Source organism: Apodemus sylvaticus, chromosome 2 (assembly GCF_947179515.1).
Source record: "Apodemus sylvaticus chromosome 2, mApoSyl1.1, whole genome shotgun sequence".
NCBI classification, from domain to species: domain Eukaryota; kingdom Metazoa; phylum Chordata; class Mammalia; order Rodentia; family Muridae; genus Apodemus; species Apodemus sylvaticus.
Window position 1 is genome coordinate 65,319,137 of NC_067473.1, and position 16,524 is coordinate 65,335,660.

A 16,524-nucleotide genomic window follows, 5' to 3' on the forward strand; every position below is an offset into this window, starting at 1 on the left:
ACCTGAAGAGACCACCTCCTTTATTGAGACAGTGGAGTGATAGAAACACCAATCCACTCACAAACCTTTCAACCCAAAATTTATCCTGTCCACAACTAATGTAGGCACAGGGGATGGAGCAGACCCTGTCCCTTTCTTTACAGGGATAGATGGCCTACAGTCTGACTCTGGACACAACAGCTAACATAGGGATCCATTTCCTTATGACATGAGAGGACAAGATAAGCTGACCTGCCATGCCAAGCCTTTGCCCATGGCTGTGGTTTCTGGGAAGTCTCTATGGGTTTTCCCAACCACCTCTGGACCCAGCTATATTTAGCTTGTCTGTAAGTGGAAGTTTGTTTCTTCCCCTTTGTCAGTACTGTGCTCTGTCCTTGGGAGAAGCCCCTTTAAATTCAGTAGGGAGTTTTAAAAAAATTCACCTTCCATACTATCTTTCTGTAGGTCCCTGCTCCTTGGCTAGGAAATCTCAGCTGCTGGTCTTGTGCTGTTTTGGGAAGCTCTGGCTTTGACCTGTCATTTATTATTTATTTATTTATTTATTTATTTATTTATTTATTTATTTATTTATTTATAAAGACTATGTCTATTGTCCCATGATCTTGACTTTTCTCTGCTTTTTAACTGCATCTTGTAGTCTAAACATGGGTTATAAGTAAGTCCTCACTTTATATTGGTTCACCATTTGTTGATGTTAGGGCTGTTTCTCTCCCCTAGTCCCATGGTCCAAGAAATAAGACTCAGACTCAAAATATATTTACAGATACCTTGGCCACATAGCTAGGCTCCTCTCTGACCAGATCATAACTTAAAACAACCCATTTATTCTCATTCTGCCACATGGCTGGTTACCTGTGCTCAGATACCTTGCTTCTGTCTAGTCACATCGTCATGGGTGAATCTCCTGTCTCTGACACTGTCCCAGAATTCTTTCTACCTTCCAGATGTCTCATTTCATCTTCTACCTAAGCCATAGGCCATCAAATTTATTAATCACAAATACCAAATCCATATAGACACAAGATATTCTCTCTATAGGTTTTGAATATAATGAGACCCTAAGACCAAAGAATTTAAAAGCCATTTCCTTAGGTCTACACCATATGTTCCCAACTTGTTATACTGGTCAATTATACCAACATCACACACAGCATCTTTGATTTACTCTAGTTGAACATCTCTTCCCCTTCTATAAATATCTTCCCAAATTTCTGACCTGGCACAATAGATGTTCTATGTTTTGAATCATTCAGTAGTACTCCACATGAGGAAAACAAGTTCATCAGTTACCCTTGTTTCTTTAATTGACCCACAGGCTATAGCCATTTGAACAAAGCTGAGTTCTTAATTTAGGGAACACATGGCTCTTGCCTGATGATTCCAACAGAAACAAACTCATGATTTTTTCTATAGAGCATGTCACGAATCACCTTCACTGTATGTTCACTAAGAGAAGCCCAATATACCGCATTTTTGGCAGCACAGGCTTAGGGGTGAGTTACAGGTTTGAACATTTGTTTTTATATATATGATCTGTAGGTATATGTGTATATTTCTGTCTGTGCATGTATGAGTACATGCACATGTTACCTCCTGTGTATGAATGGCAGAAGTCAATATAAAATATATTCCTTAGTCACATTCCATCTTATTTTTAAGACAAGAACTCTCAATAAAATTGGAGCTCATCAATTAGGTAGACTGGCCACTGATTTCCAATGATTTTGCTAGTCCCTGTACCCCCACCTCAGGTCTGGGGTCATAGCTGATATCTTTTTTTTTTCCAATGTATTTTTATTTTATTCAATATATTTTATATTTACATTTCAAATGATTTCCCCCTTTCTGGTCCCCCACTCTCCGAAAGTCACATAAGACCCCTTCCCTCCCCCTGTTCTCCCACCCACCCCTTCCCACTTCCCTGTTCTGGTTTTGCCTTATACTGCTACACTGAGTCTTTCCAGAACCAGGGGCCACTCCTCCATTCTTCTTGTACCTTATTTGATGTGTGGATTATGTTTTGGGTATTCCAGTTTTCCAGGCTAATATCCACTTATTAGTGAGTGCATGCCATGACTAATCTTTTGAGACTGGGTTACCTCACTTAGTATGATGTTCTCTAGCTCCATCCATTTGCCTAAGAATTTCATGAATTCATTGTTTCTAATGGCTGAATAGTACTCCATTGTGTAGATATACCACATTTTTTTGCATCCATTCTTCTGTTGAGGGATACCTGGGTTCTTTCCAGCTTCTGGCTATTATAAATAGGGCTGCTATGAACATAGTGGAGCATATATCCTTATTACATAGTGGGGAATCCTCTGGGTATATGCCCAGGAGTGGTATAGCAGGATCTTTTGGAAGTGAAGTGCCCAGTTTTCTGACGAACCACCAGACTGATTTCCAGAGTGGTTGTGCCAATTTGCAACCCCACCAGCAGTGGAGGAGTGTTCCTCTTTCTCCACATCCTCGCCAACACCTGCTGTGTCCTGAGTTTTTAATCTTAGCCATTCTGACTGGTGTAAGGTGAAAACTCAGGGTTGTTTGGATTTGCATTTCCCTGATGACTAATGAAGTTGAGCATATTTTAAGATGCTTCTCCACCATCTGAAGTTCTTCGGGTGAGAATTCTTTGTTTAACTCTGTACCCCATTTTTTAATCTTAACTCTAATTAAAGCAAAGAAGTTTCCATGTCCCAGCTACCAGCCTCAAGATCCCAGAGGGCTATTGATGGCACATCCCCCACTCCTGTTACAAGTATACCTTAAATAAATGTACCCATTTCCCCTATTTACCCCATAGCCTCTAAATCACAAGTTAGCAAGATTCCCTTCCTCCTTGCTGGAAATACAGGGTTAGCCTTCCATTACCTTCCTCCTAGAATTAGAGATAGGCTGACTATATGCAGTAAGTTCATCAACTGTGAGATATAAACTCCCTCTTCTGAAACCTATAAGAAGAAGCTCGCCTTAATCCCTGCCATGCTGTTGCCTTTTTTATGATATTACTAACTCTTCTAATAATCTTTCAAAAAAGTCAATCTGTCTCAATGTCCTCCTCCTTGAATCACAAATCCAAGACCTTTCAGTATACCTGGATAAAATATACCAGAGGAGAAATAGATTTTAAGGATTGTATGGGTTAAAATTTCTGAACCATAAAAATTTCCTTATGCCACATTTCCCAGATCATCAGCATCTGATTCAATACATCCTCAAAAGATTGCCTACTACGTTGGACAATATAAGTGCTCTACGAAGACAACTTAAAGAGACATAAACTTGGAAAACCCTCTTTGATTAAGGTGGCAAGAACTTCTGTTTAAATATTATGGGGTGTGGAAGTGGTTCTGACCAGTTCAGGAGTAGAGTGTGTTGTCATCCTGAGGATGCATAGCCTTAAGTATTGCCATATACAAGGAAGTGATGAGTCTGTTTTTTCACGTGCCCTCAGTATACCTCAGCACTGTTAGAAGAGGGACCATTCCATCAGTAAGCGGAGCTCTGACATTAGTCACAGCCCCTGAATCTGTGATAGGGAGTTTGCTGAAATCATATTCTTGATTATCAGGAGATTAAGATCCTGCCAAACACTTTGGTACACCCAAGCTAGGGGATGCCTTCTAGAAGACGTAAAAACTAAGACAATTCATAGATTGGCAATGTGACTTTAAATCTAGCTGAGAATTGATAGACATGGTTTCCAGAAAATACAAAATAAGTTCACTCTTCTGGGCTTTTAATAAGAATTGAAACACCACAAAATGTTTGTTCTTAGTGTCTATTCTTTCCTCCATAGAGTTCTTAGACAAGCATTGTGCTGCTTTAGACAAGCATTGTCTAAAGAACTTGCTTTTCTTTAGTTTGACTTTTACTTATTCTCAGAACTCAATTCACCTCAGGTTTCCAGATTGATTCCTCATTCTGAGTGACTCACATGCGGCAATACAACTTGAGGTAGGATAAACAAAGACCATCTAACAGTAGAGAACAGGGATGACATGTTGCATGTTGTATTTGGGGCAACAAAACCTGCCTGATGCTTTAACCTGGTAATTCAAGAGGCTTCCAAACTGCTTTTCCTGGACCAAAGATTCAAATAAAAGAGACTGCCAAAGGAAGCAAGTTGAATTCTATTTAATATGATACTTAGAAATTGTATCTCTATGTACACAGAGTTCCTTCATTCATCAAAAATTACCCTTTACTCTCTAGTACATGTATATACTCACATTGCTCTAAAAGACTGAACATTAGCTATCATTAGAAGAGAGAAGTAATACTTTCTCCAGGGCCACACACATGCCAAAGGGTTTATCATCATCTCCCTCTGTACTCAAGCCCCAACTCACTCATAGCATCAATTTGAAAGAAAGCAGGACACCAGGATTCTTGGAGAGTGGATCCACCATCTAACAGTCAGATTTGGAGGCAGAATTTCTCATAAAACATGTGATCCTATCAATAGTCCTGAAACCTTAAGAATGATTTGAACAGTAAATTGTGAATAAAAACCTAGAACCTGCAGTATTATGATTTCGGTTATGGAAAGTGTCACAAAGGACACAGAGAGGTCAAATAAGCAAGCTCATGATAAAAGAGTAGGCATTCCAAGGAGATAGAATCATGCTCCAGTCTGCAGCATTGCAAGGAGCCATGAGAGGCTACCCTGCAGGAACAGGACAGCAACCATGGGCAGGTGCCTCAGAGTAGCAGTATTGGAGCCAGAGAGGGCCATTGGTGCAGCCCTGAAGCCTGCAGGAGTCTTGTCCTGAGGTTCCACTTTGCCTCCAGAAGATTCTAAGCAGGGTCCTCGAGGAGTTGGTATAATATCAGGAATCCAACCTGTTGTATTTTGTACTTCTTCCTGCAGGAGATGGAAAAGATTGAGTAGTTTCAAAACTATCCCTACTATCTTTCCATTTCCTGAAACTTTACTGTGCCGTCCCAACCTTACAGGGTAATTGGGAGGTTGCAACAACCTATACAATGCAGGAGAGCAACAGCTTGCCTTTCTTCTTCCTGTGACTCCCTCACCCTGTGACTCCCTCTCCCAATTCACACTGCCTATCTTTGTCATTTGCTGCCATCAAGCTTTGACTGTCCTTGCCTTGCCCAATATCATCCCTCAGCCTTGCAGGGTGGCTTCTACTGTGACACGCACATCAATGGTCTTGATCAATACTGTCTGCTGGGACTCCTTGCAGGCTTTCTCGGCTTTCTTAATGTTCTCTGGAGTCCATTCAACATTATTCAGGACCATCAGGTTCTCCATGGGATTCCTGTGGAAGTAGGGTTAAGGCAGGGTCATGGCAATAATCAATGCTGAATTATAGCTCAGACAAAATATGTTAATGAACACCTTCATTTTTTGCTTCCATACTATTATAAACCTTCTATACCAGTATAAGTCACATGAAATGTTGCTTAACTAAATGGATATTCTTAGTGAGTTTGGTAAAAAAAAATACCAGAGAGAACTTAGGACATGGGACAAAGGATGCTTTTTAAGGACATAGGTGCCATAGGGTCTGAAAGGTGGATAGATTAACTTCTGTAACTCTGCAATTAGTTGTGATGGTGCATACCTTTAATCCTAGCATTTATCAGGCAGAGGCCAGTAGATCTCTGTGAGTTTGATGCCAACCTGATCTACAGATAAAATTCCAGGACAGTCAGGGCTACAGAGTGAGAAATCTGAAAGGGGAGAGAGAGAGAGAGAGAGAGAGAGAGAGAGAGAGAGAGAGAGAGAGAGAGAGAGAGAGAGAGAGAGAGAGAGATCTGCAATTGCCTTGAAATTGTATGTGTGTCTGTTGAGAGAGATGTTAGCAGCCTCTTATTAGAGACACACAAGAGTGGCCACTTACAGTTTGTGACCTGAAAGTAAACAGGTTTTTGAGTGAAGCCTGAAGGACAGGAATATGCACAAGGGATTTGACTTTCATGGGTCTGTTGTCATCTGCATTTCTGTCTGAATGCCCTTACTGATACATAAACTTTTCTGAAAAACTTTTGTTTTCAGAGTTTTTGAATCAACCCTGAATGTGAGCAAGGGTGAGAGGGGCAGGGTGTGATTTGGCCGCTCACTGACAGGCTCCTTCTCAGGCGTTCACGGCTATTGCTGTTAGACTGACTCACTCTGATGCTTCTTCCCCCAGCTCATTGGTCACATAGATGATATCAGGGTATCCCATGCAACTGGCGATGTTAATTCTGGGATAGTAGAAGAAGAAGATGAGGCACATCTCATTAATGGTGCTGGCACCTCCCTGGAGAAGGAAAGAGAGGGAGAGACATGGATACAAAAGCATGCAAATAGGGAAAAGGCAAACAACAAACTGTGAAATTTGTCATTCTTCCAGAGAGCTCTTTTTCTTCCCATAGAGTCCAGCTCACCACATTTTACCAGGTCGCTTTCTTTCTCCTCCTCTATTTCCAACCATTGAACAAGTATTAATATTTTTCTAAAGAATTATTCTTCAGAATATTCTACATATTTTTCTTATTTTCTGCATTTCCAGCACTACCCCCTGGTGTGGGTTAGACTTCCTACTTTGCCAGTGTCAACTAGCCCTCGGGCTTTATTATAGTCTACTTTCTCTACAACTGCTGATCATTTGTATATAATATGATGATATGATATGATACGATATGATATGATACGGTATATGATATAATATAATATATAATATATAATATAATATAATATAATATAATATAATATAATATAATATAATATAATATAATATAATATAATATAATGTGTGTGATAATTTATTCTAAGATGAATTATTTGATTACATACAAGAAACTCTCGACAATCTATTCTCCTCTATTATTGAGCTGGCAAATACAATTTAACAATTAGACCCTGCTATCTAGTATAGGCAAGATAGTTTCTTTTCTGCTTTGAGAACTCTTTCTAGCCACAAATCCCTCAGACTTGTTCCATTACTTCTTATGTCTTCCTGTGTTCTCTAATCCCACCTGACTCATTGTTCTTCATGTGCACTCAAAGCTTTCCTTGCTGATGGATGGCTTTGCCATTTCTGTTCATCTCCAGAACTCAGCATGTGCTGTGTGTCACATCCACTTGTTATCATATGATGCATGTGTTGTCTTGTGATTCCTGAAATAGTCCTAAACTGTAATCCCTTTTTTTTCATTTTTGATGTCTTTTACCTTGATTTTTACAATAAGATGTATGGCTATGTTTCCTTCTTGAAATCGTGCAATCTTTTTTGAAGCACTGAATTGGTCTCTATATAAAATTGTTGGTTTCTTTGTAATCACTGTAACAATAGTTACCTCTAAGTGAACATCTACCTACCATAAGGTAGGTGATGGTCCCATTGTCCTATATGTGGTAATTATGGTAACAATAATTACCACAATTATCGTAACAATAGTTAGCTCTAAATGACCATCTACTATAAGGTAGGTGATGGTCCAATTGTTGTATATGTGGTAATCAATTATTTCAATAATCTTGAGATGGTAGCATTATTCTTTCCTTATGAATTTAGAATGAAGCCAAGATTTTGAATACTTTGTCTAGGTAATAAAGCTGCCAAATGGTTAAGCGGGCATTCCAACCCAGGGCAGTTATGACACCAAGTTCATTAATGGCATTGGGAAGGTGAAAGATAGAGATACCATAACACATTCTTTTATGGTCTTAGTGGGTCACCAATAGGAAGTGTACAGAATCTCTATCTTAGATGCATGGAATTCTAAGAACATGAAAAGTCTCATGGAAGAGAGGAAAACATAAGTTTGAACAATTAGACTTATTAGTTTAAACCAGGATATATCTTTCTTCAAAGGCTAAAGTCATTGTTACTGCTGTGGAGAAAGACACTTACAAAAGTCATGAAGTCACGATCCAGCGTCTGGTAATGACATTCTATGAGCAGCTCATCCCCCTATTCACAGTGAAATATGAGAGCAGAGAGGAAGTCAAAGAGGAAGTGCTACAGTCTTAGGATTGTCTGGGCTAACAATGAGCTACAGTCTGTTCTCCCCTTGCTCCAGCCATTATCCCTCCTCAGGATCCTACCGGCTTAATCACTACAGGTTGAGGTAAGTCCCGAGATTCTTGCAGATTGAAATCATAGGAAAAATCTTTACATATTACTTGAAGTTGGGTTCCATTTCTAGAGGGAGAAAAGAGCAGACAGACAGAAATGAGAAGACGAAGCAGAGAGGGCCAGACCAATAAAGATGCAGTATGTATCCTCATTCAGGGCTGCAAATGAAGTAAACCTAAAAGATTCTTCTTTCATAGTCTATTCCACTCTCTCGAGTTTATCTCCTCATTGTTAACCAGGGATAGCATCATGCAGAAGCAGTAACTATTCCCCTACACAGAAGGGAAAGGTTCAAGGTTTTTAATTACCTGTATTGCACAGCTTGCAGTGACCGCCCAGCTAGGTGGGTGTGGAGCAGGCAGGCTGATACATTTATGTTAGCCACTGGAGCCCCATTCATCTATAACAGGAAGGAACACCAGATTGGTCAAGTACTCAAGCTTTATTTTCCTTCCATTGATGTTTGATAGCATGCTTTTCTTGGTTTAGTTGCTCTCTTAACATTTTATTTTATTTTATTTTTTTTAATTTTTTTTATTTTTTTTATTCGATATAATTTATTTACATTTCAAATGATTTCCCCTTTTCTAGCCCCCCCACTCCCTGAAAGTCCCGTAAGCCCCCTTCTCTTCCCCTGTCCTCCCACCCACCCCTTCCCACTTCCCCGTTCTGGTTTTGCCAAATACTGTTTCACTGAGTCTTTCCAGAGCCAGGGGCCACTCCTCCTTTCTTCTTGTACCTCATTTGATGTGTGGATTATGTTTTGGGTATTCCAGTTTTCTAGGTTAATAACCACTTATTAGTGAGTGCATACCATGATTCACCTTTTGAGTCTGGGTTACCTCACTTAGTATGATGTTCTCTAGCTCCATCCATTTGCCTAAGAATTTCATGAATTCATTGTTTCTAATGGCTGAATAGTACTCCATTGTGTAGATATACCACATTTTTTGCATCCACTCTTCTGTTGAGGGATACCTGGGTTCTTTCCAGCATCTGGCAATTATAAATAGGGCTGCTATGAACATAGTAGAGCATTTATCCTTTTGTGTTTAGATTTCATTGAGTTTGTTCTTTGACAATTTCATGCACAAAGTGTCTTCTGGTAACTATTTCTCTCCCTCTAATCTATTTGCTAATCTATTACTCACCCTTTTCCATACAAGCCCCCTTCCCATATTTGTAATTCTGCTATTGTTTTATTTTGTCTTGTTGTATGGCACCCACTGAGTTTAAACTGTATGACCATCTGTGTGACCATGGGTTTGGAACTATCTGATTGATCCTGCCAGGATAATTGGTGAATGCACAATGATTATCTTTCTCCCACAACCCATCAGTAGCCAATACTTTAGCAAAGAAAGGCCCTTTTTGATCTAAGACTCAGAGGTGATAGGACCAGTCTTGGGTTGGCTTACTGCAGACAGCCACAGCTACTATGAAGTCATGGTCTTCATGCTATGAATGACATTGGCTGTGTCATACCATACTAAGAAGACAACATTTCCATCCCTTCTCCCTGTCTCCTGACCATTATATTCTGTCTTCTGCTTTTCCAGATGGATACTCCCACTCACTCTATTTCCACCAAACCATCCTGTCTCACTTTTTACCCAACCAAGTTCTTTGCCCCTAAAGTCCTGACACATTTCTCTCCTGCAGAATGTGTGCTTGCTACTTTTCTGAGCACTTGGCTTTAGTCATTTTTCAAATCTGTGGTTCAGACATGTGAGTTTCGGAATTAGACCAGAACTCTGATGGAGAACAAGAAACCTCAGAGAATGCATGTGTCTCAGCTTCACCTCTTCAAACTTGTCTGTCTTGCATAGCCCATAGGACAAGAAAGCCTCAGCACCCGGGGGTATAAAGTGAATAGGGAAAACGGAGATGCCCAGCTGGAGGATTCCCATGTCATATTTGCGAAGGTGTGAGGTGTAGTACAGTCGCATCCCTGAGGTATCACGGATACCTAGAGTAGAAAGAAACACTCTCCTCAGAGGGTGGGAGTGGGTCACAATATTCAGGGAATCTGGAATGGGCAGGGAGTAACAGAATCCAGCATATATACTACATATCTCCCACATCCAGAGAAACCAGTTGCCTCTACCAGATGTCCTCTCATGAGTCCTTTGGTTACTCACCAGGAAGGTTCTGAAAATTGCTGTAGTGAATTTCCAGTCGGATCCATTGAGGGTCAAAGGGGGTTCCAATTGAGATGCCTACATCATCTGGAAACTGGTAACTCTGTGGTGAATGGAAAACATGGTAGTGATGTGAGACAGGCCAGAGAGAAGATGCTTGGATATAAGCTCTAGCTCTGCCCTGGTTTTTTAACCTTTCTTTCAGAACTTGTGTAGCAATGGGTAACGGGGAACTAGGGGTAGCCACCAGCAAGTCCCAGATGCCAGGAAAGCAAGAGGCTCCCAGGACCCAATGGGGATGAGGTTATCTGAAATTCCCAACAAAGTGGGGGGGGGGTAGGGGGTAGTTAGAACCTGCAGAGACCATATCCAGAGGTTAGGCAGGGTCTCCAGTTTAGGGATGGGGCCACCCACTCATCTCCAAACTTTTAATCCAGAATTGCTTCTGTCTAAAGTAAAAACAGGGACAAAGTATGGGGCAGAGACTGAAAGGAAAGCCATCCAGAGACTCCCACACCTGGAGACCCATCCCATATACAGACACCAAACCAAGACACTATTATGGATGCCAAGAAGTACCTGCTGACAGGAGCCTGATATAACAGTCTCCTGAGAGGCTCTGCCAAAGCCTGACAAAAACAGAGACAGATGCTTGTAGCCACCCATTGGACTGAGCACAGGGACCCCAATGGAGGAGTTAGAGAAAGGACTGAAGTAGCTGAAGGAGTTTGCAGCCCCATAGGAAGAAAGACAATGCCAACCAGACCCCTCAGAGCTCCCAGAGACTAAACTACCAACCAAGGGGTACACATGGGTGGACCCGTAGCTCCAGCCACATATGTAGCAGAGGATGGCCTTGTCTGGCATCAATTGGAGGAGAGGCCCTTGGTCCTGTGAAGGCTCAATGCCCCAATGTAGGGGACTGCCAGGGTGGTGAGGAGGAAGTGGGTGGGTAGGGGAACACTCTCAAAGAAGTAGGGGGATAGGGAATGGGATAGGGGATTTCTGGAGGGGAAACCGGGAAAGGGGATAACATTTGAAATGTAAATAAATAAAATGTCCAAAAAAGAAAGAAAGAAAAAGAAAAAAAGAAAAGAAAAAAAAGAAGAGAAAAAGAAAAAAAGAAAAACCCCAGAACTTCTGTGCTCTCTTGTCTTCCCAACAGTATGCACCCCTTTGTCACAAAATGCCATCATCTCAGGACTCACAAGGCCCCCAACTGCCCAGCCTGCGATGACATGGGAGCAGAGGGAGAAGGCAGGGTCTGATCCGTAACATTCACTGATGCCTGTGGGGAGCACACTAGCATTGCCACATGCGTACACGAGCACGTGATGCACCATCGTCTCATTTCTTTCCACCAATATCGGTTCAAACTGGGCAGAGAAAGGAGGGAGATGATAGTTAAGATTATGCCATATTCTTATTCTTTCCAGTCCTTCCTGCCTCCCAAAGCTATGCCATTCTCTACTCCTGAGTTTGTCCTCACCAGTTTCTTTCCCTGAAACCTATCACTTTCTCTAAACTCTACTAGACTCTTTTGTCTACCCCCAATCTCTTTAAATACACTTCTTTGGAGAGTGCAGCTCACAGTGCTCAGTCACCAGGGACCTTCCAATGACTCTGTCTTTAGTGACCCCAGTCAGAAGATCACAATTTGCATATAAGGTATCTACATTCATTTGAAATCTATTTTTAAATGCCCCCATCCCCCCCCCCTGTATACCTTGGAACTTGTAAAGTTATATTCTTGTACTTGGCCTATAGTAATAACAGTTAAAAGAATTTAGAAGTCTGATTTTGAGTTTACTCTGACTCAATTTTCTTACTGGCTGACAGTGCTTTTTTTCTTGTTTTTGCTAGTTCTATTGATAAAAGAAAAATTCTGGGATCATGATGGGACTTGAAATTGTTATTTTCAAAAACATACTAATTACTATCTTCTGTATTTTACTCTTCACTTGAGTAAAATACTTTTAGTAGTTATAGTTCTGGCCCCAGGAAATTATGTGGTTTCCAATCCTATAAAACTCCACCTGGCCCTAGCCCACATTTCCTTCCCTGTTATTTCCTCATAGTAACCTTTCTGTCTCCAGACTCCAGTATGCCCATTGCTTTGCTACAGAGCCTTCCCTACTTTGGCAGACTTTGTCTCTTGGTTCACATACCTTGTAGATGTGATGCTTTTTGCTGACAATAGGGAGTGGAAGAAAGGTACAGGCATATGTGGTATCATCCTCTGGAATGAGGAACTGGGAAAAGATGCCAAAAAGCTGAGTGGAAGAGGAATGAGAGTTCCCCCAAAGCAGGGAATTAAACAGGTTAGGAAGCAGGGATCATCTTAGGGCTAGATTGGGCCTTCTCACAGGGTCAAGAGGATTCATAGTAACTTTATACTAAGGAATATGCAGGTACTAGGTACAAGATGAAGGGTCTGGGACGAGTGGGGAGATGGAAAAAGGTGGAGGCAGACAGATGGTATGCTGGGGTCTTACATCACTGATCTTCAAGTCGTAGATGATGGTGTCTTCAGGGGCATCTTGATCATCATATTGTAGTATTTGAAGCAAGAAGATGGACTTGACAAAAGTATGCTCCCGACTCATCTTTGGAATGTCATCCAGGCCATAGGCAGCCAGGACCCTCATGGTATCACTCTATGGGTACCATGAACATTGAAGGCCTGACATTCAACAGCACTTGGCATGTGCCTAGTTTCTTATATGTGCTACTCATCTATACTGTGGAATGAGAATAACTTGAGACAAGATTAGTGTGGCTTTAGTTCTACCTCTGGGGTTAACTCATTTGTCATGATTAAAGCTTTCCAATTCTTTCTTTCTACACCTGCAGAATAAGAAAGTTGAATCAAACTTGAACTCCAAACACTGATATTCAATGGAATTCCTTAGAGTTCTTTAACAGGGGAAGAATAAAATGGGTGAGCACTTAGTCACTGGGTGAGATCATGCAAAGGAATCATTGCAGATTTTAAGAGGTGATACAATTGGGCAGTACCCAAGAAGATAAAGGATAAAAAATCCCATGAATTGTGACTGGATGCCTGACTCAGGGTGACTATATATTCCCAGAAGAAGCTGTTTGTGGCTAAATATTTTTCCCTTTTCCACATCTTACCGTAATGTCATGGTCATGTGGATCACAGGATCTGAAGGGCCTGGAAAAGCGCATGGTGGTTGAGACAGAATCTTCGGTGAGCTTTAGCAGTTCAGCATCCTGGCTCCCATCCTGTTCTAGAGTGTCTTCATCCAGAAGGTGCTGATCCTGGGGTCCAGTGATCATTAAGAAATAAGAGCCAGCATGCCAAACAATTAAGCGTTGAGACAGCAGGTATGTGCTAAAATGGCAAGCCAGCTCCCTACATTGCACAAATGGATGTGTTTCTGAGATAGACATATCTATTGGAGATCCACCACCTGGCTTTATTATTTTTACTTCAAATGTTAATTTTGTAAATGTTAATAATCCTTCATTGAAATCTTTAGAAAAACTTGTTCTCTGAATTATCTGTATATTCTTTTTCATGATGCTCTGATTATATATTTTTGTGTACTGTGATGATCATAACACTATATAAGTGCAGTTCAGAGCTGTGATTTTGAGCTTAGAATGTGTGAGTCTGGGGAGACAAATGAACTACTATTTCATTTGTAAAAGGCAGATTTTCTCAGCAGTTCTCAACCTGTGGGCCATGACCCATTTGGAGTATCAAAGGACTCTTTCACAGGGATCACATATCAGATATCCCAGATATTAGATACTTATATTACAATTCATAACAACAGAAAAATTGCAGTTATAAAATAGCAACAAAAATAATTCTGTTTTTGGGTGTCTCCACAACATGGGGAAGTGTGTTAAAGGGTCATAACATTAGAAAGGTTGACAACCAATGGATTATAGTAATCCCTCTCAGTGATGCTATAAGGTTTAAAATGAAAAGAATTCAGAACAAAAGCACAATTTTGCTTCTTTTGCTATTATTGCTGTTATTAGACAATTCCATACTGAAGTCCAGCTGAGTGGGTGTAAAGGACATTGGAGACAGAGACTATTCTAATAACTGAATTTCTTCAGTGACTTCTACTTACTCTGCCCCTAGAAAGCAGGTTGCATTAGACTCTTACAGTATAAAACCTCTTCTCTCTTAAAAGTCTGACAGATAAGTGGTCTAGAAGACAGATTGAAGTGCTAGAACATCTTTGTAGGGAGAAATCTGTAGTCAACTAATGTTTGCTGTGCTTGGCTATGTTTGCAGAAGAAAAGTTCTTTTCTAGACGGAAAGCCATCCTCAACCCAAGGAAGGAGCTCTTCTGTGGGTTGGAGGTTGGAGACTATAGAAATGAAGCCATCTTCAACTCAACACAAGTTGCTTATCCTTAGACTTACCGAAAAGTAGACATTGCCGTTGGGTAGGACTCCTCCAACTACCAGGTCACTTCCCACAAAAGTGTAGCGATCTGTGATGCCCAGGCCAATCCAGCCAGTTGTCTGTACTTGGAGCTCAAATGTGATTATCTCAGCTTCATAATCAAAGTCCCAGCGCAGGAAAACAGCACGGGAAGGATCTAGGAACCTGGAATAACGAAGGGGAGATGTAGGACCCAGGCGCTTGCCTTGGAGAAAGGCTGCCGGGACCAAAAGTAAGAAAAGCCTGAAGAGGCAAGCACAGGTCATGGCTTCTGGGGCCCAGAAGAGCTTTCCTGCAGACAGACACTCAAGAGGTCTGGACTTATATGTATCGATACTTGTGCCAGGCATGGTGCCATGGGGGGAGGGACAGGTTAGTATTCTTCTGATCTGATTATCCACTGTTTACAGAATGGTGCCACTTATATAACTTGAGCCAGACATGTACAAGAAGGTCACAGAGTAGGATTGTCTCAATTAAATTCAGGGTCCTAATGTGAAATTATAGTCATACAGTTTTCCATAAGAACAGCCGGTTGTGGTGGCACATGCCGGTAGGATTTGCTGAAGGAGGCAGAGGCAGGAGGATCACGAGTTCGAGGCCAGCCTGGGCTACACATTTGAAATCATTTGAAATGTAAATAAAAATATATCGAATAAAAAAAAAGAACTTTATGACAGGGTCATGCCTGATGCCAACCTGTAGAGCCAAGGAGATTGATTCTCGTGTTTCCCCCACCTCTCTGTTTCTCCATCTCTATCCTACCTCTGTAATATCCTTAGCAAATAACATTCCTCTGGTATATGCCCTTCCCCACCTCAGTTTTATGTTCTTTCACCATTGTGTCCATTTGTAGAACAGAGGCAGTGAAATGTAAGCACAGTCTTTTGACTTCCTGGTACAGTGGAGGAGAGAGTTGTTAAGGGGAAAGACTATAATACAATTTCAGTCTCCTGCAGGAACCTGTGTCTCTTATCCTAAGAAGAACATTTAGAGATGAAAGACTTCTAGAAAAAAGGACAAGTCTGGGCAACTTTGATTTTAGCAATTCATGCAGAGGAGCAAACAGTGAGGGGAAGAAGAAGGGGAAAAATTAGAAGCAGATGTGAATTTTCCTGTGGGACAGTTTGTGATTTATTCTTCTGTACTGTAAACATGAGCAGCTTTTCAAAGAAATCACAGTTCAGTTCTTCCCCCCTCCAGGTATAGCCAAGTGTTCGCATTATCAAGTGCCTTGGTATTATGTAAACAACTAAAGCCAAAAAGGAATATTTGAATAATGGATCATAATGAAACTTGAGTCTGTTTAATTTCGTAGCAATTGCAGCTCATTTAATTTTTAGATAAGTAAGTGGGGGAAGGAAAGAGAAGCATCAATAGGGTGTGGTCACACACCCTGACAGTGGTGGAATTGAATGACAGACTACAAGGAAGCCTGTGTCATCGTCTCACTTTGTATTACTTCCTCAAGCCACTGACACTCCCAGGACAGCAGACCCCAGTGCTTTGCTATGACCATGTATTATAGCGGAAGGAATTGCTGTCATTTGCTGATTACTTCTCAGGGAAGAAGAAATCTGCACTGTTAAAGACTTAATATCTCCAAATGCGAGGAGGTAAATTATTTTTCATTGGATCCTCAGTGCATGGCCTGAAGTTCACTAGACAACAGAGAAGACACATAGTGGCCCCTGGTTCTGGAAAGACTCAGTGAAACAGTATAGGGCAAAACCAGAACAGGGAAGTGGGAAGGGGTGGGTGGGAGAACAGGGGGAGGGAAGGGGGCTTATGGGACTTTCGGGGAGTGGGGGGCTAGAAAAGGGGAAATCATTTGAAATGTAAATAAAAAAATATATCA

General features: G+C 41.2%; 1 protein-coding gene across 1 annotated transcript; it reads right to left on the reverse strand.

The window, feature by feature from the left end:
* Window positions 1-4,627: 4,627 nt before the first annotated feature.
* LOC127677884 (DBH-like monooxygenase protein 2) lies at window positions 4,628-14,932 on the reverse strand. Its single transcript, XM_052172842.1, has 13 exons — window positions 14,645-14,932; window positions 13,373-13,519; window positions 12,730-12,891; window positions 12,403-12,486; window positions 11,443-11,610; window positions 10,235-10,337; window positions 9,896-10,062; window positions 8,402-8,493; window positions 8,063-8,159; window positions 7,869-7,928; window positions 6,142-6,272; window positions 5,168-5,285; window positions 4,628-4,870 (listed from the first exon to the last, which is right to left on the reverse strand). The coding sequence occupies exons 1-13, from the start codon at window positions 14,930-14,932 to the stop codon at window positions 4,628-4,630; spliced, it is 1,860 nt and encodes a 619-aa protein (XP_052028802.1).
* Window positions 14,933-16,524: the final 1,592 nt, after the last annotated feature.

What these genes read in the sequence shown, in the direction of transcription:
- LOC127677884 (XM_052172842.1), bottom strand. Translation starts at nt 14,932, where the DNA reads ATGACCTGTGCTTGCCTCTTCAGGCTTTTCTTACTTTTGGTCCCGGCA. An exon ending in GCTGGGCAGTTGGGGGCCTT is followed by an intron (nt 10,338 to 11,442) that starts GTGAGTCCTGAG and finishes CATTCACCACAG; the next exon opens with AGTTACCAGTTTCCAGATGA. An exon ending in AACCTGTAGTGATTAAGCCG is followed by an intron (nt 7,929 to 8,062) that starts GTAGGATCCTGA and finishes CACTGTGAATAG; the next exon opens with GGGGATGAGCTGCTCATAGA.